The 23,271-nt window shown below is 41.8% G+C and overlaps 1 protein-coding gene and 1 long non-coding RNA gene across 3 annotated transcripts in view; one reads left to right on the top strand and one right to left on the bottom strand.

The window, feature by feature from the left end:
* Window positions 1-5,333, bottom strand: part of LOC129511606 (uncharacterized) — a 39,026-nt gene extending 33,693 nt beyond the window's left edge. For both annotated transcript variants that reach the window (XR_008664868.1, XR_008664869.1), the window contains exon 1: window positions 4,759-5,333. This is a non-coding gene — a long non-coding RNA (uncharacterized LOC129511606). The remainder of the gene's footprint in view (window positions 1-4,758) is intronic.
* Window positions 5,334-5,405: 72 nt separating this feature from the next.
* On the top strand, window positions 5,406-23,048 carry KICS2 (KICSTOR subunit 2). Its single transcript, XM_055328966.1, has 3 exons — window positions 5,406-5,780; window positions 11,793-12,078; window positions 21,802-23,048. Exons 1-3 carry the CDS (start codon window positions 5,546-5,548, stop codon window positions 22,616-22,618), a joined length of 1,338 nt encoding a protein of 445 aa, XP_055184941.1. The 5' UTR covers window positions 5,406-5,545; the 3' UTR covers window positions 22,619-23,048.
* The last annotated feature ends 223 nt before the right edge of the window (window positions 23,049-23,271 follow it).

Raw genomic sequence — 23,271 nt, 5'->3', positions numbered from 1 at the left:
AAATGGGAAGAGTTAAGTATAACAAAAAGTGGCATGTATTTTTTTACGTGTCAACTGGGGCTTTTTTGGTCAGATTTTTATTTTTTAAGACATCATTTTTTAAAGTAATCTCTCCACCCAATGTGGGGCTTGAACTCACAACCCTGAGATCAAGTGTTGCATGCTCTTCCAACTGAGATAGCCAGGTGCCTCTGGCCAGATTTTTATTTACATATAACACGGAAGGTGGTTTAGTTGAAAGTTAGGTGCTAAACAGCTGTATAATGTATCACTAATTGTCCGGTATGTTTTAGTAAATAATCTGAAAAGAAAATGAAGGAGATTGTTTCCTATCAAATATCTGGTTCCTCTTGGTAAACTAAAAAAGACTTCTCACTGAAATCATACCTTTCAACCGTACTGTCAATATAGTGATGGAGATACCTACAGCAACAACTTGAAAATGCCTAAATAACAATGTGGAAGTCTCTTACCTCTCAGGTGGGAGGGATATGGATGGGGAGGAGTCACTAATAGCAGCTATGATCGAGGAAGGAAAGAGACACAGATCTTGGTTTGCATCCCAGCCCTGTCAGTTACTGTGTGTACTTTGGACACATTACTTAATTATTCCACAATCAGAGGGTGATAACTACACCTTTCAAGGTTTGTTGGAAGATTAGCGATATGTAAAGCACCTGGCACATAAGTGCTAAATCAATGAGTTTTATTATTATGCCAATATTTTGTCAAGAAAATAGAACAGTACAAGGGAAGTGAGACCAAATAATATAAAACCTGGGTAATAATTAACTGACATAATCATTAAGTTGTAAGGTTATTTCTGGTATATGTTACTGTTATGTCTATTGACCACATAAAATTTAGTCCACTGTATATCAAATAAATGACAAGAATAGATGAATGAATGATCACCTTGCCCTGTTCTCAATGTTCCTTTGCCCCCAAAATGGGTTGTTATCACTAAAATGGTGGGTTTTTTTAAACAAGATTTTATTTATTTGATAGACAGGGCGAGCACAAGCAGGGGGGAGCAGCAGGCAGAGGGAGAAGCAGGCTCCCCACCGAGCAGGGAGCCGGCTACAGGGCTCAGTCCCAGGACTCTGGGATCATGACCTGAGCCGAGTGGGCACTTAACCGACTGAGTCCCCCAGGCACCCCACTACAATGGTTTTGTCACTGGTACCATCACTAGGGAAATTTTCAAAGAAGCTGTAAAGAGCAGTATCAAATCAATAGTCTTAGAATTGTTTCTCAAGACTTAATAGGAGAGATCATGGCTGAAATTAAAATACAATTTTTTTTAAAGATTTTATTTATCTATTCATGAGAGACAGAGAGAAAGAGAGAGAGAGAGAGAGAAAGAGAGAGAGAGAGAGAGAGAGAGAGAGAGAGAGGCAGAGACATAGGCAGAGGGAAAAGCAGGCTCCATGCAGGGAGCTCGATGTGGGACTTGATCCCGGGTCTCCAGGATCAGACCCTGGGCTGAAAGGCAGTGCTAAACTGCTGAGTCACCCGGGCTGCCCTACAATTCTTTAATAAGATTTTATTTTTAAGTAAGTTCTACACCTGATGGGGGCCTCCAATTTAGAACTGAGATCAAGAGTCACAGTGCTTTTCTGACTGAGCCAGCCAGGCTCCCCAAGAAACAACTTCTTGAGCAATATTATAAAGGAACATGTAAAGGCTTCTATCCTTAGACATTTTTAAGACAGACAATTCTCCAGCTGAAAATGTCATCTTCGTCTGTGGTAGCCAGCCTCCAGGACAGGCTCTACTGATCCTTACTTTCTAGCACATGGCCTTCATTACTCTCCTGCCCAAATTCAATCAAGGCTGGCTCTGAATATGGCTGAGGTGATGTGTGAGTTCTAAGGCTGTGTCATAAAAGGCACTGCAGCTTCTGCTTTGGTCTTTCAGATTGATCACTTGCTCCAGAATAAGCCAGTTGCCATGCTGTGCGAACACTCAAGCTGTCCTGTGGGAAAGCCCATGTGGCCAACAGGCTAAGCCAACCTGCCAGACTTGTGAGAGAACCAAACACCTTGGAAGTGGATTCTCCAGCTCCAAGTAAGTCTTCAGATGACCACAGTCCTAGCCTACATCTGACTGCACCCTTAGGAGACTGAAACAGAAAAGCCCAGTTGAACCCCTCCTGAATTCCTAACTCAGAAACTATGAGAGATAATACATGACTTTTATTGATTTAAGCCACTAAGTTTGTTTTTATAATTTTTTTTTTAAGTAACCTCTATGCCCAACATTGGGGCTCAAACTCAAGACACTGAGATGAAGAGTCACAGGTTCCACCAATTGAGCCAGCCAGGTGTCCCAAATACTTTTTTTTAAACGATCTTCTTTATTTATTTGAGGGGGAGGGGCAGAAGAGAAACTGATCCCCCCCCCCCCCCCCCCCCCGCCCGCTCCCTGCTGAGCACGGAGCCAGCCACAAGGCTCCATCCCAGGACCCTGAGATCATGATGTGAGCTGAAGGCTGATGCTTAATCAACCGAGCCACCCAGGTGTCCCCCAAATAAGTTTTTTTTAAAGTAAACTCTACCCCTACATGGGGCTTGAACTCACCACCCCAAGATCAAAAGTTGCATGCTCTACCAACTGAGCCAGCCTAGTGCCCTTGGTGTGTGTTGTGAGGTTATTTGATATGCAGCAAAAGATAGCTAACTATCAATAACAAACATTTATTACTACGTACAAGGTATCCTACTTATAGAGTTAATGACGTCAACCTGCTATAACATTAAAGTTATAAAGGACAAGTTTCTGTGAACTATCATATGGTTCTGTCTATATCTTTTCCTATAAAATGCTTATGAGACAAGAAGAATTATCCAATCAAATATTTAACGAACATCCACTAAGTTCAAAATACTATTCTAGTTGCTCTGTTGATTAAAAGGTATGGTGATGTTAGTGATAATAACAATAGTAAAAATAATGAGACACTATTAATACTTATTAAGCATGTACTTGTCTTAGTGTTCTAGACACTGTACACATACCCTCATACATTGCCAAACGTTTTCCAGAAAGGTCATACAGTTACACTCCCATCTGCAATGTTTAAGAACAAACTCACCGCACATTTATCAGCACTTAAGAAAAAGTTTTCGGGGATCCCTGGGTGGCGCAGTGGTTTAGCGCCTGCCTTTGGCCCAGGGCGCGATCCTGGAGACCAGAGATCGAATCCCACATCGGGCTCCCGGTGCATGGAGCCTGCTTCTCCCTCTGCCTATGTCTCTGCCTCTGTGTGTGTGTGTGACTATCATAAATAAATAAAAATTAAAAAAAAATAGTTTTCGGGATCCCTTGGTGACTCAGCGGTTTAGCACCACCTTCAGCCCAGGGTGTGATCCTGGAGTCCCAGGATTGGGTCCCACATCAGGCTCCCTGCATGGAGCCTGCTTCTCCCTCTGCCTGTGTCTCTACCTCTGTGTGTGTGTGTCTCTAATGAATAAATAAATAAAATCTTTAAAAAAAAAGTTTTCAAAAACACCTGATAGGTGAAAAATACAAGTTTAATCTACATTTCTATGATTACTAGATCTTAAAATGTTAAACACATTAAAGTTCTAACCTACGTTACAATGTTGACTTCATGTTTTCTTGACATTTTTACAGTCAAGTCAACCTCTTCCTTTGTAATTTCTTCTCTTTTATAATTAAAAAGCCCTTTCCTATCCCTAGATCAATTAAATTTTCACTTGCATTTGTTTTCCAGTTTGCTGATGGTTCCGTTTTTTACATAGGTAGTTACTTTTTGTGGCAGGACATGGAAGTTGTTTTTCTCCCATAGTCATGTCTCCTTCATTATCAATAAAGTTTTTCTCCCCCCCCCCCCCCGACTTAAGATGCCACCTTCATTACCTCAGTAAACCTTGTGTTAATTACTTGGGTATGTTTTTGAGCTTCATAACTCTTTCAGTTGGTTTTGGTGTTAGTACTATACTTTTTTTTTTTTAAAGATTTATTTGTGAGAGAGAGAGCTGGGGGGGGCAGAAGGAGACGGAAAAGGGGGGAGGGGGAGGGAGAAAGGGAGAAGGGGAGGTGGAGGTGGGGAGAGAGAGAATCTACAGCAGACTCCATGCTGAGCATGGAGTCCAAAGTGAGACTCGATCTCAAGACCCTGAGATCATAACCTGAGCCAAAAATGAAGAACTGGATGCTTAGTCAACTGAGCCACCCAGGTGCTCCTGTACACTCTTAAAAATTACTGACTTCTACTTATTCATTAAAAACCGTCACATTCTCCTCCTGGAGGCCTCCCTGCCTCTTCCAAAAAGATATGAATGCTGACTCCTTTTTCACCTTCCTAACGCCTAAAATCCTGCCTTGTATCACAGTTAATAGGGTCGAGCTTATCCAATTATATTCTTGAAAACAGGGAACACGTGTACTATATAGGCATTAAAATCAAATGACTGGATTTGCATTAAAAGGCAGCGATGGCAAAACAGATATAGTTTGACCAAAAAAAAAGAAAAAAAAAGAAAAGTAAAGGAGAATGGACAGTCCCCTCATTTCAACAAATATCGACGCGCTATCCATTAGGAGGAGGTCATCAAGGTGAGCGAGGCCTAGACCCCGCCGCAGGGAGTTGGTTCACCCCTCGGGGCCACGGGGCGTGTGAAGAAGACACGTGATGAAATGGTGCCAGTGGCGCCAGAGACTCAAGCACGAGGCAGGAGGAAGGAAACACCTGCGCAGGTGATGGGCGGGGTTTCAGAGCAGGGGACGTACCTGGGAGCTGCGTTTGGGGCGGTTCTTAGACGTCAGAGGCGTCCAAAGGATCTGGCCCGCACAGTGCATCGACTCCGAAGCTGTGACACAGGCTGGCGTCGCTCATCCTCCCGCGGGGTTCGGGAGGCCGCCCCCGAAGCTCTGGGTAGCACGCGCCAGCTGGAGAGCTCGGCCCGGACGCTGTCTCCGCAGCGGAGCCTGAGACACCCGGCCCGGGAGGCAGGTGCGAGCTGACGCCAGGTGCGTCACCGGGTGAAGACCTGACACGGGAGAGGAGGTTCAAACCTTCACCGGGCGCAGGTGCTTCGCGCCGTCAGCCGTCGGTTCAGGAGCTCCGAGGACCGACAGTTCCGCTCCCCAGAGGCCCAGAGCACGCCCAGGCCGGAGGTCAGCGCACGGCCGCTGGCGTCATGCAGGCGTGACGTCACCAGCACTGACGCAGCCTCACGGGGCGGGGCCTCCCGGGTCACCTCGGGACGCCGTGGGGCCCGCGGAGCGGCGAGTCGTCCTTCCTGGGTGCTGCCCCGAGGGTCGGACTAGTGGGCGCGGCGGGAACTGAGGCGACGCGGGCCGGGCCGCGGCGTCCCGCCTTCCTCGGCGCTCACGGCGTGGGGGGGGAGGGGGAGGGGGAGGGGAGGGGCCTCCTCGCTCAGGCCCGGCCGCGCGCCCCCGAGCCCGGCGCTCGCCCGGCCGCGCGCACGCACGCACGCCGGCGCGCACGTTCCCCGGGAACCCGGAAGTGCGAGGCAGCGGAGAGCCACGTGGGTGGAGCGGGGTCGCAGCTCGCATGGGGGAGTCTATCCCGCTGGCCGCCCCGGTCCCGGTGGAACAGGCGGTGCTGGAGACGTTCTTCTCTCACCTGGGCATCTTCTCTTACGACAAGGCCAAGGACAATGTGGACAAGGAGCGAGAGGCCAACAAGAGCGCGGGGGGCAGCTGGCTGTCGCTGCTGGCGGCCCTGGCCCACCTGGCCGCGGCCGAGAAGGTCTATCACAGCCTCACCTACCTGGGGCAGAAACTAGGTACCTCCGCCCCGCCCCCCGTGCCCTTTGAGGAGGAAGGAAAGGGGGTTGGCTCCCTGCCTCGCCGCGGCCTCCCGCTCCTCTCGGCGCTCCCGGCTCACCTCCCGGCGACCCCTTCCCTCCCCCGGCTCCCGCAGGCCCCGCCCACCGGCCTCCGCTGCCGCCGGGGCTGCGGCTCCCACCGAGGGGTGTCTCGGTGCGTGCCCATTGCACGGATTGGTGCCCTCAGTGAGAAGTTAAGCAGCCTGCCCGCTGACACTGTGGCCAGAGGAGCAGACCTGGGCAATGCGACCTAGTTAGAACCAATGAACACCTTTGCAGCCCGGCCTCCTAAAGCCGAGGCCCCTGAGAGTTACGGATGGCGTCCTTACTTACCCCTCCTTCTTAGGCTGTCAATAAATAATTTAAAGCATGAGGAAATAAGCGAGTACCGGACAGGAAAGGCAAGAAACGTGCCTGACACTAGCAAGAGGGCACTTGGGGGAAGATGGTAAACACTCTTATCATTGCATCATCATGAATCTTGGCCCCTGGAAGTGAGATGAAAGAGCGGATTCAGCCGATTTTCACTAGCTGAAACGGTATGAGTAGATCAGAAGGAAATAAAATAATGAGGAAGCCAAGGGCTGTGCATATAAAATATCACTACTTATCATGGCCACCAGTGCCTATTACAGATCCTGGAGCTTTCAAAGGGGTGTTAGTATTTTGGCCTGTTTTTAGACGTTTCAGTTATCAGAAGCACAGGGGCTGGTATGAATGGAGGACACATCTATGAAATAGGAATAGAAAGATAAAAGTTGAGTGCAGATTCCATTTTGATTTTAACCCCCAGTTTCCTTCTATTGCCTGAAGGTGGCCACGTCCCTATGGCCAGGGGATGATGATCAGTAATCCCACGGGGGGGGGGGGGGGGGGGGGGAGGGGTGCAGGGCTTTCTGAGGTCTTAACCTGTGCCTTGGCTGTTCAGATAATACCTTGTTGTGTAGTATGTTGACTTACTGGCAAAAGTGCTCAGTTAGATTCACCCTGTGCATTTTTTCCCCACCCCCTTTTTGCAGTGGCACTTCTCACAAATTTGCAATTGCTGTTGCAGTGTCATTGTTACCCTTTCTGTAGATCGGCAAATTGTCTACGCGCACCTGTGTGGGTAGGTGACAGATCTCAAACCAGAATACCTGCCTTTGAACTGTCAGATTGTGTTTTTATCCATATGATTTGTAAAAAGTTGTTGTCCGTATTATGATTTAAGCATATACTTTGTGTATACAGTTGGCCCTTGAATAAGAGGGGTGTGAACTGCATTGGTCCACTAATACACGGATTTTTTTTTTCGATAAATACAGTGCAGTAAATATTTTTCTCATCCTTTATGATTTTCCTAACATTTTCTTTTTCTCTAGCTTACCTTATTATAAGAATACAACATAGAATACATATAACCTATGAAATACGTGTTAACCTACTACTGTTTATGTTATCAGTAAGGCCTCTAGTCAACCATAAGCTATTAGTAATTAAATTTTTGGGAAGTCAAAAGTTAATACCCAGATTTTTGGCTATGTGTGTGTGTGGGGGGATCAGCTCCCCAGCAACCCCTCTCCTACCCCTGACGCTGTTCAGGGGTCAACTGTATTTGGAAGTGGGGAAGATTCTGGCCATAAAATTGAAGGTGGGTAATTTTCTGGCAGTTTTAGTTGTTTTTAGATTCTCTCACCTCATGAAGAATGGTGACTGACCCCTCAGGGCCATGATTCTTAATTTGTTTAAGCTCATCTGTGAGATTTTGATGAAGCCCATGCACTTACATGGAATATATATGTGTAATACAATTTTGCATATAATCTGAGAGGTTTCCATTCAGTCGGATTTCCTAAAGCCTAGTCATGGACCCCAGTTTAAAAATCTGCTATTCTAGTTTCAGTTGTATGTGTCTGGTTTTAGGTAAACAGCACTGGCTGCCCTGTGTGTTAAGAGCAGGTGTAAAATTATCAGGGTCTTAGCCTTGGGTTCTGTGAAATGGCCCTTGTCACGTAAAGTGATTAGTTCTGTCTGCATGGACCCCCTGCTTGCATGGATGAGCCTGAAGGCTGCACCGTGAAATTCAACCGGGAGCAGTTGACACTCTGAAACATGCCCAGGCATGGTTCAGGCTCCCAGTGATCTGTCACTTCTGAGTGAATGTTCTGAGAATGGCACGTTTAACTTTAACGCCTCATTAACTTCTTCAATGTATAGTAAACGTAGGTTCCAAATTTTAAATTTTTAAATTTGCAGCTATCTTACAGTGTTTTGATACTGGAATGTTTGTGATATCAGCAGGCTTACCATATGATTCTGTGATTATTAGGTCGGCTCTATTTTCTTAATTAAACCCTTGGGGAAAAAGTTTTGTGTTGACACTGAAGACATTCCCATGTTCTTCACATCCTTTGGTAATTAGAATGTATGATATTTTTTTTAAAAACAAAACAAAATGTTTTATGTGTATCTTTAAACATTTAAAAAAACATGATCCAAACACGTGAGTCTTTCTGACCTCACTCTTGTGACTGATGTTTATCAGAGACCTTGGCAGTGAATCCTGATTATAGATGCATGTGTGGGCAAACACTTTAGGCAAAGGATGGACCTGACAGGGAGCCTTCTGTTCCTGTACTGGCTCAGTTCTGAACAACTCTGGGTGGAGCCCTTACCTTGGAGCTTTCTCTTTGCTTTGAGAAGAGACTATACCTGTTTGGGGAAGGATCACGGATAAAAATATGCCATCTCAATGCCTTTGGAGGACTTTAGGCCATACATCTCTCCCTTTTGTTTCGTTACTGGAGAGTTTCCTCAACCTCTGGTTGCTAGAATTTAGCACGGTAGGAAATGACTTTAACTTGAGAACCAACATTTACAAACTATCATTAACAAAACATTGTGGAATAAAATACTCAATTAGACGTTTCACATACTCCTTTAATACACTTGTTACTTGAAATTTTATCCTGTGGGGTGGACTGTTGAAATCTTGAAAAATAGTGAAGATACAATACAAAGAGCCTTCTGGAAATAGTTCAACATAATCCTATTTTGTGAGTTCAAAAAATTGAAAAGAGGAAGATGTCTGGTGTCCCTGCTTCCTTGTTTCCCAGTAATGAAGGAAGACCAGTCCCCTCTGGATATTCCTAACCAGGGTAGTCAATATGTAGGATTGTGCTCCTGAGAGCTCTGAGAAAAGAGACCAGTTTAAAAGAAATGCGTTGGTGGTCTCTCCCTTCCTTATAGTGTCCCTTGACATGGTTTCACATACTGGTGACTGATGATTATTGATAAGCTTTTCAGGATACTCTTTGCATCCGTGTGGTGTTTCCACTCCCTCAGAGAGGGTAATCTGATGAAGGAAGTTCTTTTTCACTCAGAGTTAAAACTCACTAAGGCCACCCTGTTAAGGGGTAAGTACGCAGTTGAGAGTCACCTCACTAGCTTTCAAATAGGTAGCTATTCTTGTTTACATTATATGAAGCTCCCAATTTACTATAGAGTTTTAGAAGCCCAATTAGGTAGTATTCAGGGTCTTCTTATGTCCATTACAAATGGAAGGGGACTAGTGTTATGCAACATGCACTTTGCTCCAGGCACATTATATACCAGATGTGATTTCATGTTGTCTTCTTGGCTCTATTACTTGTTTCGTGTTAAAAACCACAGCTAAGGTTCAAAGTAGCCAAGTCATTGGCATATCACACAGAGTATACATTCGGAAGCTGGAATTGGGGCTAAGTCTGTCAGACTTCCAGAGCTTTTAGTTTTTTTTTTGTTTTGTTTTGTTAAGATTTTATTGTTAAGTAATCTGTACACCCAATGTGAGGCCTGAACTCACAACCCTGAGATCAAGAGTTGCACACTCCCCTGACTGAGCCATCTAGGCACCCCATAGATTTTGCATGGTACTCTTGTTACCTACTTAACCTAAGAAATTTTTTCTCCTAAACTTGGTCACAGAGGTCTATTTATTCCATACTGTCCCTTCACAAAATCTGCAGGATTAGACTAATATAGGCAGGGAAGGAGGGCAAACCCTTCAGGGTACAGTCGTGTGCGGGATGTTAGTGCTGGGGTCAATCCAACTGTACCACATGGTTTTTGCTATTAGGAGAGGAAATGATTTGAATGTTACTTTGTCTAGGCAGTATACTGAAGAAAACATTCCACAAACTATTAATTTGATTACTTTTACAACTATTAACTACAACTACAAACCTAGAAGGTTGGTCACTTAATAACGTATTCCACAAACTATTAATGCTTAAAAATAAGTTATAAGTGACCAACCTTCTAGGTTTGCCCAGGGTCAGGGGGCTTCCCAGGGCGTGGGACTAAGGGCTTTCTGAGAAGCCAGACTTTAAGAACCAACTGTGAAAATCGTGGATAACCTTGGACACGCTGGTCACAGTAGTAGGAAAGGATGTAAGATTCATTTCTTGAAATATAAACTGGGTAGTGAAGTAGAAACAACATTGTGAAATGTTTCATTTGTCAAAGGGATGTTTTACAAAATGCCTCGATAAATAATTTTCACTCTTAATTGACATGTATAAAAGTAGTAAGTTTATTCATTAAAGCATTCTGTGTATAGCAATAGAAAATGTAAACTGTCATCCATCTCTGAGGTTTTTATATATTTCTAAGAATTACTGTTTTAAAGCTGCACTGTTTCTTTTCATTCTCTTAATATCTTGCCTGTGACCCTTTCTCTAGTGCAGAATTGGTTAAGAAAACATCTACAAAGCTGGCTCTATAATTATTAGAACTAGAGTTGATCATGTGTTAATACCGAGTAAGGAAATGATCTATGCCACTTGATCCCTATTAACTGCTGAAAGGGATGTATTTTGTCTTTTTTTTTTAAATTAAGTAGCTCCATGCCTAGTGTAGGGGTTGAACTCAAGACCCTGAGATAAGAGTCACACGCTCTACCAGCTGAGCCAGCCAGGCACCCCTGGTCTTTTTTTTTTTTTTTTCCCCGATTTGGAACTCCTGAGTTACAGCAATAGTTATTTATAATTACTTCCTGCACTTAATCACTCACAATGTGGTGCTTATTTTGTTATAATCTATTGTATAAACCTTATCAAGAGTTCCAAAGATTTCTGGGTGCCTGACTGGCTCAGTTGGAGGAGCATGTAACTCTTGATCTCAGGGTCATGAGTTCAAGCCCCGCATTGGGTGTAGAACTTACTTAAAAAAAAAAAAAAAGTACTAAAGATTTCCTTTTTTTCCCTTGCGATCCCCAGATTCTGTGTTCTTGTGTAAGGGAGATACATGTATTTTCCATTTTCTGGTATAGCTTAAAAGATTCAAAGGAAAATTCAGCCCTGATGCAGAAATAAAATTTTCTGATTTATCAGGAATAACAGTGTTTTCCAGTTGGGTATTCTCTTTTGTTTTAAATACGTGTATGTGGAAGGAGGGCTATTTGGATTCAGGTTGATGTCACCTGCTAGGTTAATTCTCCTCTGAAATAAATGTGAATCCTCATTGAATTGGTTTGGGGGAGAATTGGTATATGGGTAAAGAAATCATACATCTGTTACTACACTGAGGAGGTGCACCAGGCATTCATTTCTTATTCTTCAATGAAATTATGAATCACAAAATATTTAAATTCCAATCATAGGAGTCAGAGAATATGGTAGGTGATAACTCACTGAGCTCAGCAGACTCCTTTCCTTTTGGTTTTTCTTTTTTTAAAAGATTTTATGCATTTACTTATTTGAGAGAGAGGGAGCAAGAGAGAGAGAAAGAGAGAGAACAAGCCAGGGGAGAGGGAGAAGCAGACTCCTCGCTGAACAGGGAGCCCAGACAGGGGGCTGGATCCCAGACTCTGGGATCATGACCTGAGCCAAAGGCAGGTGCTTAACTCACTGAGCCACCCAGGCGCCCTTCCTTTCCTTTTGGGTGCTGGGAGGTGTTCTCTCCTAGTTTCTCTTCCTTACTTGTCATTTGCTAATGTCATTTGCCTCCCAGGGGGCCAGTCCTTCTTCAGCAGGAAAGATTCTATCCGTACCATCTATACTTCCCTGCACAATGAGCTGAAGAAGGTGGTGACTGGCCGCGGTGCCCTCGGGGGGAACGCCCCCCACGTGGAAGAACTACTTTCCCACCTGTCGGAGCAGCTGTGCTTCTTCGTGCAAGCCCGGATGGAGATCGCAGACTTCTATGAGAAGATGTACACCCTCAGCCCACAGAAGTTCATCAATGCTGAGGAGCTCGTTGGCCTTTTGGACACCATCCTCAAGAAATACAGCTCCAGGTGAGTGTAGGTGAGGAGGTGAGGAGGGAAGGAGGGAAAGAGGGAGGGATGGCCAGAGCAGCCTCTCACTCCCACACACACTAGCTCCTTCCCCACATTCTTTTTTTTTTTTTTTTTTTAAGATTTTATTTATTTCTTCCTAAGAAACACAGAGAGAGGCAGAGAAGCAGGCTCCCTGCAGGGAACCTGATGCAGGACTCGATCCCAGGACCCCAGGATCATGACCTGAGCCAAAGGCAGATGCTCAACCACTGAGCCACCAGGGTGCCCCACTTCCCCACACTCTTATGAGGAAAATCTATGATGAAATAACTGAAATAGAGAAATAGCTATTTTACATCTTATACATATTAACGAATGGGTATACATTAGGTACCTCCTTTGAGGTTCATTAACACCACGCTGGGTGGATACTTCCCTAAGCAATAACCAAGGGCCAAGAATGAAGTAATCCTTAAAAGATGTATTATAACTGATTTTGCTGCTTCAAAAAGAGTTCACACAGCGAGAACTGTATATAAACTAATGTGATTTTTTTTTTTACAAACTATTATTCAAATAAATGTCCCTTACAAAGTAATCACCTTGATGAGTTATCCACTTATTCCTCTGATGTAACTAACCATTACTTAACATGTGTTGGAAACTCCTTTATAATTGCTTTCTATGCTATTCTATGCCTGTGGCATAGTTTTGGTTTTGTTTTAAACTTTCTTAGGGGACACAGGCATCTGTGATTTTGAGGAGGGCATACTTAAATTTTTTTTGATAGTCAAAAAGCTATTTGTAGCCAATTTAATTTTTTTTTTTTAAAAAAAGATGATCAGCTGGAAAACTTCTATTTGAAGGAAATTGCTACTTTCATTTATGAGCCTGCCTGTAATGTATTGCTCACTTCCTGAGCCAAAAAACAATACCAAAGGATTTTGAGAAGCATTAGGTGTTATTGTTCGGCTGTAGAAAGGAATGAGGTATTGATATATGCCCACAGTCTCCATGAACCTTGAATAATTATGCTACATGAAAGAAACCAGTCAGAAAAGATCACATGTTGTATCCTTCCAGTTATAGGAAATGTCCAGAATAGGCAAAGTCATAAACACAGAATGTAGATTACAGATGACGGACACAGAAAATGGTTGGGGTGAAGGTGAGAATGGGGAGTGACTTCTAATGGGTACAGGATTCCTTTTGGGGGGGGGTCATGAGACTGTTCTAAAATTAGTGGTGATGGTTGCACAACTCTACTAAAACTACTGAATTCTATACCTTTTATAAAAGAGTATACATTATGTATGTGAATTACCTAGTAAAGCTATTATTAAAAAAGAAATAAACAGGGACTCCTGGGTGGCTCGGTTAAGCAATTGCCTTTAGCTCAGGTCATGATCCCAGGGTCCTGGGCTCGAGTCCTGTGTCTTGAGCCCTCCATTGGGATCCCTGCCCAGCCAGAAGCCTGCTTTTCCCTCTCCCTCTGCCACTCCACTTGCTTATGCTCTCTTGCTCTGTCAAATATATAAATAAAATCTTTTTTAAAAAAGAAAAAGATTTTAAAAAGAAATAAAGCTGTGCAGTGAACATGCAAACATCCTTCCCTTTGACTCATATTGTTAAAATGTTGCCATGTTTGCTTTATCTCTCTGTTTAGATAATTTTATTACCCCTCCCACATTGTTTGGAAGTCATATGGGAACATCATAACACTTCACCCCCAAATACTCAGATTGTATCTTCTAAGAACTATACAAAACTGTAACATAGTTTTCTCACTTAGGAAATTTAGCACTGATTTTTTTCTATCATCAGCAGTAAGTAGTCCATATTCAGATTTCCCCAGTTGTATCCAAAATGTCCTCTTACTATTTTTTATTGTCCTGTATTTTTTGTTTTTATGATATATTCTAAATTTTTGTTTCATCTATTTTTAGTAGGTAATACATTAATACAGCTCAAAATTTATAAAGCACAAAAGAATACATAGTGAAAAGTGCCCCTGTTCTTTATCTACTTAATTCCCTTCCTAAGAGACAATGAATGTTGTTAGCGAGTTCTTCCTATCATTCTTGAGAGACAGTCTCTGCATATAAATATACACATTTTCATTTTATAAACAAATTTTACATGGTAACAGATTTTCTATGTTTGGAACTTTTATTTCTTCCTCAAACCTCAGTTGGATTTTTTTTTAATAACATAATTTTTTGAAATCCAAAAACAAAAGTACAGTTTGAGATCTAATTCTCAAAGGGAAGAGATCTCACGTGGTGATTCCCAAATGTTAATGTGAAAGTGGTTTGCTGAACCATTTGCAAAGCTTAAGAAAAGGAACCATACCTGCCCCCTGCCCTTGCCCTGCCCTTCTTCCTCAAGAGGGTAAGTAAGATTTAGTGATTCTCAGTTGGGTGCCCAGAAACTTCTATGTTTTAAAAGTTTCCTGTGATATTGAAAATAGTCTACATGAAAAAATTGTTTGGATAAATGAAAGAGAGGTGCCAACAGTGGAATATACTAGGTACTGAACCTTAACTGTGTGTGTGTATGTGTGTTTCATATGAATGATTATTACTATTTAGCTATTTTTATTTGATTAGATTTGTGATCTATCATCTTTTACCTTCTTTGGAACATCCTATTTCCCAGATCTTTGAGAATTCCTTCCATTTCCCTCAAAAGCCCAGCTTTCATTCTTGAAGCTCTTTAGGACAGAGTGGTTACTCTTGGAATCTGATAGAGACAGGATACCGGGCGGGGTATCACCTAGGTCAAGGTGTTTTCATCTTTCTCCATCTTTCACTAGTGCTGCCTTTATCTAATTAATTACTGATTACACATCCAAGCCTGAAAATTATCTCAATTGGAAACTTGAGGTTAACTTAAACAACATAAATTCCTTAGTTAACAAGTTCTGAAAAGTTGAAATTCTGTACAATATGTTGATTTTGGAGGGGGAAGTGGAATTATGTTAGGTGAAAATTAACATACTTTGCCTTTTGCCAGGATAATATTCTTTTTTTTCTGTAGACCTTTTTTTTTCTCTTCTTCTTTTTTTCTTTTCTGTAGACCTTTTGATTTGGTATCTGTGCTATATACCAAACGTTTCTTTCATGGTTCCAGTGTTCTAGAGAAGTAATTAATATTTTGGTATTCTATTGTATTGAGAGAGTTAACCCTTCTCGCAAAGGACCCAAGTTTATCTTTCAGGAAATGTTTATTTGCCCCAATATATCTGATCCATGTCAGAGCACTTCTAAAATAGCATGTGAATCTTTTATCTTTCAAATGATGAAATGCTTTTGTATTAAAAAAATTAACATGCATGATGTATAACATGGAGTCTAACTTGTGGACATGATTTGAGATGCAGATTCTGTGTGAGTTATTGCAAGGTCCAGTCTGCTTTCAGAGAAGAAGGGGAAGCACGTTTTGTTTTTTTTCTTTGGAAGCCAGTTGTGGTTAGAGTAGAGTAGTGTTGGGACTCCTGGGTGGCTCAGCGTTTGGGCGTCTGCCTTCGGCCCAGAGTGTGGTCCTGGAGTTCCGGGATCGAGTTCCGCACCGGGCTTCCTGCATGGAGCCTGCTTCTCCCTCTGCCCATGTCTCTGCCTCTCTGTGTCTCTCATGAATAAATAAATAAAATCTTTAAAGAAAAGAAAAAGAGTAGAATAGTGCTAAAGGTTTCCCTTTCTGGCAAACTTATTACCTTATTAAACAAATGTAAATTATTGCTTAAGAACCACAGTCATTGTGGTGCTGCATTTCAAATTGAATAATTAACATTAATCATATTAGTTTTTATTGTGTACCCTGAGGAGAAAAAATATGAGTTTAGCTCATACAGGAATAGGATGTCTACTATTCCTTGAATACTTTTGAGGAGAGGAGGAACTTGGGTTTTTTTTATCTCCCCCTCCCCCCCAGGGAAGCATCTTTGGAACATTTTTTGGTTCTGTAAAATTCATTCTGAATTTACTTACCCAACTCTTATACAGTGGGCATAAAAGAAGATTCTGGTTAATTTTTCTGTTTCATAGTTAAACAAACCTGGAAGATGGATTATAAATGCAAAAATTTACTCTCCTAAGTCAAGAGTATAATTTTAAGAAATAATTATTTTAAGGAAGTAAGAAATTATGCATTCTAGACAGTTTTTAAAAATCCCACTGGTGGGGGCACATTGGTGGCATAGTCGGTTAAACGTCTGACTCTTGGTTTTGACTATAACAATCCTGTTGTGGGATCAAGCCCCGAGTCAGGTTCCGTGCTCAGCATGAGTCTGCTTAAGACTCTCTTTCTCTTTCTCCCTCTGCCCCTCCTCCCTGTGTGCACCACTCTCTCCGATAAATAAGTTAATCTTAAAAAAAATCCTTGATATGACAGTAATATATCATTAAGTGACATATCCTTTAACCATGATTTTACAGCTAGATTTTAAAGAATTTTTTTTTTTTAAGATTTTACTTTTAAGTAATCTGTACACCAAAGTAAGGCTCATACTTACAGTCCTGAGACCAAGAGTCGCATTCTCCACTGACTGAGCCAGCCAGGCGCCCCAAAGAACATTTTTAAAAATTGAGTCACATAAAGTTCCTGTTGGCATTTTAGGGAGCACAGTTTTTTGATCTGAATGCTTCAGAAGACAGGATTCTCACCAAGGGCAGAACTGTGATTTCTTTAGGCCTCATGTCCCTTTCCCTTCAGAAAAAGATTTGTGATGATAAGTGAAATTAACAGGTAGTTGTGTCTGTATCATTCAACAAGGTGAATTTTCACCCATGGAAAATTTCATAAGTAAAACCGACAATAGTGCCATTTCTGTCGGACACCTTCTGCTCTAGGCATTCAGCATGTCTAGATCTTAACAGTAAGGGCTGAAGGCCTTCTGTTATCTTGCCCCAGCTTATCTTTCCAAATTCATCTAAGGCCCATCAAATGCCTTAAATTGCACCCAAACTCTTAGTAGAAGAGAAGCTTTGAAGAGAAATCTTTAAGGATTTTAAGCAGAAGCCAAAAAATCCATAATCTAATGTGTTCCCCATAACTATTTGCCATTTCCTACCTTGGCTCATTATTTGTTTTGCCTAGAATGTCCTTGAATTCGGAGAGAAGGAAAAAGATGTTTTTCTTCTATACTTCTACATTCTCAGCAGAGGGCCCTTTAACAAGAGACAAATTAACAAGAGAATAACATACCAGTGTATTTAATGTAAGTTTTGTGTGTCAGGGGAGCCTTCATAAAATAATGAAGACCCAAAGAAGCTGTTAAACCTGTGTTTTCGTGGTAGGTTTTGTTAAAAAACAAAACTGAGCCGAGTACATTTGAAGAGTTGTGGGAAAATGTGCTAGGATGAAAAAGGGTATGAGCTAAGGGGGAAGCCGCAAGGCCTGTTCTTTCAGATTCCTCTCTGTGTCCCATTCCTTTGGAGATAAGGATGCTCCTTTCCTTAGAGTAGAGGGAAGGCACCTCTCGCTTGAGGGTTTTATGACCTGCTTTAGGAGAGGGTTAGGAAATCTTTGCTGCACATGTTTCTTAAATGTATTCATAAATTAGTCAGTATACCAAGATGCCATATTTTGGGGTAGTATGTTCTGAAGCCTATCATATTGTCATATCATCTATCAGTTGCTCTTGCCACAATCATTCTGTATAACAGACCACCCTAAAATTCACACGCATAGACTTGCAGGTCTCCTGGAAGCCGACCTGACAGGCTTGGCTTAGCTGGATAGCTCTGCTTACCACTGTTCTCACTGGGCTTGGCTTATTACTATGAGCTTTGGGTTTGGTCTGCTCCACACGTATGTGTTCATTCTGAGCCCAAAGTGAGTGGGGAGCCAGCTACGCAGTGGCTATTACCCAAGTGCAAAAGAATAAGCCCAACCAAGCTCATTTTAAGCATCAGATCTGCTAACATCCCTTTGACCAGAGCAAGTCATATGACTCAGTCCATAGTCCAGGGACGAGAAAGTATACTCTACCTCTGGTGGGAAGACCTGCAGAGTCACCTGGTAGAGGGTGTGGATTCAGAGGTGATTAAGAATGGGGCCAGAAATGTAAGCCCTCACCAAGTTTCATGGCTCAATTCAAATTCAGTCTCCCTTAAGGGCTGCATAATCGTTCAACCAAAAGAAGTTGCTCCTTTTTCTAAAATCTTACTAAAATGAGAAGTATTTTGTACTTCTCATAAGAGATGTGTTACTTCTTACTTGTATCCATTATAAATACCTCTTTCTACCATGGGAAATCTCTATAAGGCAAACCTTTGGCTAATGCATCTATCTTCAGTGTATTTATATTTAAAAATTAGTGAAAACTTTAAGATTTTTTTTTATTGTGTTAAAATATACATAACATAAAATTTACCATTTTTAAGTGTATAGTTTATGGCATTTAGTACATTCACATTGTGCTAGAGATTTATTTTTCATTGTTTTTATCTGACTTCTCACATACTTGGGACCTGGATACTTCTTTTGGAAGGAACTCCTTGATGTGGATTTGTGAAGGAGAGAATTGTCTCTCTCTCTCTCTCTCTGCCCCCCCCCCCCGCACTCCTCTCTTTTTTGATTTCTTTTAGAGCAGATGTTCTCTGTAAATTGTTGTCAACTTATTCCATATTTGGACTCTCATGCTTTTCAAGCCATAGTTGAGGTGTGTATTTTTGGATTACAACCAATTTAACAGATCCCCCTATAGTGTGAGTTGTAAGTGGGTATGAGGCACAGAGCAGAATGGAAATGGGAAAATGATACATCATAATGCTAATCTCAAACTCTTGGCAGAATAACATTAACATGATTTTTTAGTTCTTAAGGATGAAAAATAGCTTCAGCATTCACATTCACCCTAATAAATGTTGAACATTTAAACACTTTTAAGATATGTTTATGAAGAGCCTGTTCAGAATTCTTTCTGAAGATCTGTACAGAGAATTCATGTTCTTTCAAGGAGAATGTTAGATATAAATGATGATTTCCAGTGAAGCAGGAAAAATAACTTAGAGTATTATTATTTGTGGTAGAATTTTCTTCAATCTCATAACGTTTTCCTGTAATTAAGTCTTACTGTGTTCAAATTCCTTGGGAAATTTTATTGATACCCATCATTATAGAATCTTGTGGCCCTTTATGGCCATTAAGCGTTAAAGGGCTTAAAGGCTAAGGAGGTAGCATTTTGTACAATTCAAAGATTTTTGAGATGTGGTGAAGTTGTGTGTGTACATGTGTATTAGATTTCTTAATGCCTAATTCAAAGCATGCAATGTTTGAAGAGTCCAAATTAATTAAGCACATAAGCTAGAGGATTTGAAATCTAGTTTATTGTTCTGATTCTTTTTTTTTTTTAAGACTTATTTATTTATTTTAGAGAGACGGAGAGCTCTGGAGACAATGAGTAGGGAGAGACATAGAGGGAGAGAATCTTCACGCAGACTCCTTGTTGGGCTTGGAATCTTTTATGGGGCTCCATCCCACAACCCATAAGATCATGACCTGAGCCAAAATCAAGAGTCAGATGCTTATTGACTGAGCCACCCAGGCACCCCTATCTTTCGATTCTTTGAATGTATTATTAGGCTGAGACCCTCCACCTATGTTTTAGCTTCCCTCTCTCGAAGCTAATTGAAGGTAAAATGCTGGTAATAGGAAAAAATTTGTCATGTGAGTAACTATATCCTTATCACATGATAATGAGTTTCTATCTTATAATATCCAGCTTAGTATGGGCTCTTTAATGTTTAATAATCCCTCTAATTCATGTTTAAGTGAATTTTTAAACTCTGGCTATACTTGTGATGATCTTTTTTCTTAACCTTTTCATTGATAACCAGCATTTTCCTCTTCGGCTGGGGCTGAAACAGCTGTATGAGAAGCTTCTGTCTTGTTGACAGTGAAGCAATTAACTTGGGTCCAGGCCTGTAAATCATCTCCCATGGTTCCTGAGGCATAAGATATGATCGGTAAATGCTAGATCTTGCCCACATATTTAAAATGGTCACTTGCAGATGCTTTGGGCCTTTGGGAAGAGTATAAGGGCTTGTTGTTGGCTCCTTGAGAAGGAAGGTGCACTAGGCCAGGCAGATACTGAAACACTCCCCCACCCCCACCCCTGGAGAATTTCTCAGAAGAACCCTGAGCAAGAAAGCTCTAAGAGGTCCATACAGGGAGGACTCTCCTTAACCATTGTTACAGAATTTGATCTAGATCACAAACAACAGAATCAAGGAGGCAGAGAGTAGGATTCAAGTCTTAACCTAGTTGGTTACCATGTATACCGAACCTCTCCTGAATCTCTAGTATGTGCCATATGTTCTAGAGATAAAGGAGTGAAGGAAGTAGGCAACTCTCACTTCTCAGGGAGGAGCTCAGGGCAAAGGTGACCATAGGTCCCAGTTTGTCTGACAAATTATGTGATGAAGCTACTCAAGTGGGAGACAGGTATTAAGAAACTAGAGGATGTAATTGGGGTCACCTGACCTAGTCTGGAGATGAACAGAGGAGATGTTTTTAAGGAAATGAGTCTGAAGAGGAGATCTGAAGCATCAGAAGATGTTCTCACTTGACTCAGGGTCTTTGCATGTGGCCTTTCCCCTCTTCTCCCTGGAAGGAGGTATTCCCACATCCTCTCCCCCCCTACTACCCAATATTACTGTTACCGGTGAATTAGAAAAAATGTTTTACAAATAGCAGGTTAACAATCCATGAGTCATAAAGTTAATTTAGTGAGTAGTAATCCAATTTAAAACATAAATGTTGAAATGTTAGGTATTTGTTATTTAGATACCATTTTGTTTTTAACTGTGATGAAATATGAAGGAAATTTGGGAACTAGGATTGAATATGGCTTATCTTATGGAGTTACCATAATACCTTATGGAGTTCCTATGAATATTAAGTTTACATGTATTATATACGTGTTTTAGTGACTTTTTTTTTTTAAACTCTAGCTCTTTAGGACCACATTCTGAAAAAAAGGATGCTGTGTTTTGATTATGTTAGTTATACAATTCCCAGAATAAATAAAATAGGCCAGGAAAAAAAGGACAGCTAATTTAATTTCTTTGTATTTGTTTTTTTTATTTGTTTTTTATTATTTTTTAATTTTTTTAAATTTCTTTGTATTTGAAAGGAAGGCAGCCACTACTCTCATCTTTTGTTTAAATATCAGGCTATGTGGGGCACCCGGGTGGCTCAGTGGTTGAGTGTCTGCCTTTAGCTCAGGTCATGATCCTGGGGTCCTGGGATCGAGTCTCGCATGGGGCTCCCCACATGGAGCCTGCTTTTCCCTCTGCCTATGTCTCTGCCTCTCTGTGTGTGTCTCGTGAATAAATGTATAAAATTTTAAAAATCAGGCTATTTCCACAGGAGAATATGCTGACATCATTCTGAGATGGTGAAGTTATGTCAGGATAACTTTTGATTGATTTATTTTTGTTATTTATTTACTTATTTTTTAAGCGGGCTCCACATCCACAGCATGGAGCTGAATGTGGGACTTGAGCTCACAACCCTGAAATCGAGACCTGAACTGAGATCAAGATTTGGATGCTGTTCAGGTGTCCAAGAACAATTTTTTAAAAGAATCAACATGGAGCTCTTCAGTTTTTCCTCCTACTGCCCCCAAATGGAGTAAGATTTGCCTGGCCACCATGGTGTGCTGTTTTGAGGATGGAAAATGTCACTTTGGAGTAACACTTCTACTTATTTCTCTTCATTCCCCTTCCCTTCTAGATTTCACCACCCCATCCTCAGTCCTTTGGAAGGCAGTTTCCAGCTGGAGGTGGACGTCCTGAGCCATCTCCTGAAGGCCCAGGCCCAGGTCTCCGAGTGGAAGTTCCTCCCGTCTCTGGTGAACTTGCACAGTGCTCACACCAAGCTGCAGACTTGGGGCCAGATCTTTGAAAAGCAGCGGGAGACCAAGAAACATCTGTTCGGAGGGCAGTCTCAGAAGGCCGTTCAGCCCCCACACCTTTTCCTCTGGCTGATGAAACTCAAAAACATGCTTCTTGCCAAGTTTAGCTTTTACTTTCACGAGGCGCTGAGCCGACAAACGACTGCTTCAGAAATGAAAACGTTGACTGCCAAAGCCAACCCAGACTTTTTTGGGAAGATTTCTAGCTTCATCCGCAAGTATGATGCTGCCAATGTGTCCTTAATCTTTGACAACCGAGGTTCCGAGAGCTTTCAGGGTCATGGCTATCACCACCCCCATTCCTACAGAGAGGCCCCTAAGGGTGTGGACCAGTATCCAGCCGTGGTGTCCCTACCCAGCGACAGGCCCGTCATGCACTGGCCCAATGTCATTATGATCATGACAGACCGCATGTCCGAACTGAACAGCTTGGAGAAGGTGGTCCACTTCTATGATGACAAAGTTCAGAGCACCTACTTCCTAACCCGCCCAGAACCTCACTTTACCATTGTCGTCATTTTTGAATCAAAGAAATCTGAAAGAGACTCCCACTTTATTTCCTTCCTCAATGAGCTCTCACTTGCCCTTAAGAACCCCAAAGTTTTTGCAAGTCTGAAGCCTGGCTCCAAAGGCTAGCAGGTGATTTGTGTGAAAGGTTTTCAAGACTGGAAAGTGTGTTCCTAATTGCTCTAATGATCTACTGTGGTCTGTGATTAGAGTTTCCATCCATTCATGCTTCTTTCAGAGCTAAATTAAAGACAAATCTTCCCTAATTGTGTCGCACACTTTATAAGCAATTAAGGCCAATTGAATCAAGTATCCAAAGAGTAATCTAGGAAGTGATCATGGCTACTGTGTATCTCCATGGTACAGCAGAGTTCTTTCAGTATTTTCTCCCATTTTCCTTTATTTCCTATAGACAGAATATTGATTGGCCTTTGGTTTGTCTTTCCACATGTTTTATATTGTTCTAAACTTTGTTTTAATGCAGTTCCACATGCCTTCTCCTCTCCCCTTCCAGGACCAGTAACTGAGATAAGAGATTAAATGGCCTTTTCAGAATCAAGGACTGTATGTTTTCTATCTCATAAATTAGCAAATTAACATGAAAGGAGTTTTAGGATTCTCATCAACAAATTAGTATTTTGGATGCCAAAATCAGTCTTGGTGAGAAATTTCTGTCAGTTATTAAAATCAAGGGTGAATCAGAGTGGTCATGTAACATCAGTTTTAACAGTTTAGAAAACTCCCGTGAATACTTTAGTAGTCATGGGTTCTTCTGGGGTGAT

The sequence above is a fragment of the Nyctereutes procyonoides genome, unplaced genomic scaffold (genome assembly GCF_905146905.1).
Source record: "Nyctereutes procyonoides isolate TBG_1078 unplaced genomic scaffold, NYPRO_anot_genome, whole genome shotgun sequence".
Lineage (NCBI taxonomy): Eukaryota > Metazoa > Chordata > Mammalia > Carnivora > Canidae > Nyctereutes > Nyctereutes procyonoides.
The sequence above is the reverse complement of the archived record's forward strand: the minus strand, read 5'-3'. Positions and strand labels throughout refer to the sequence as shown.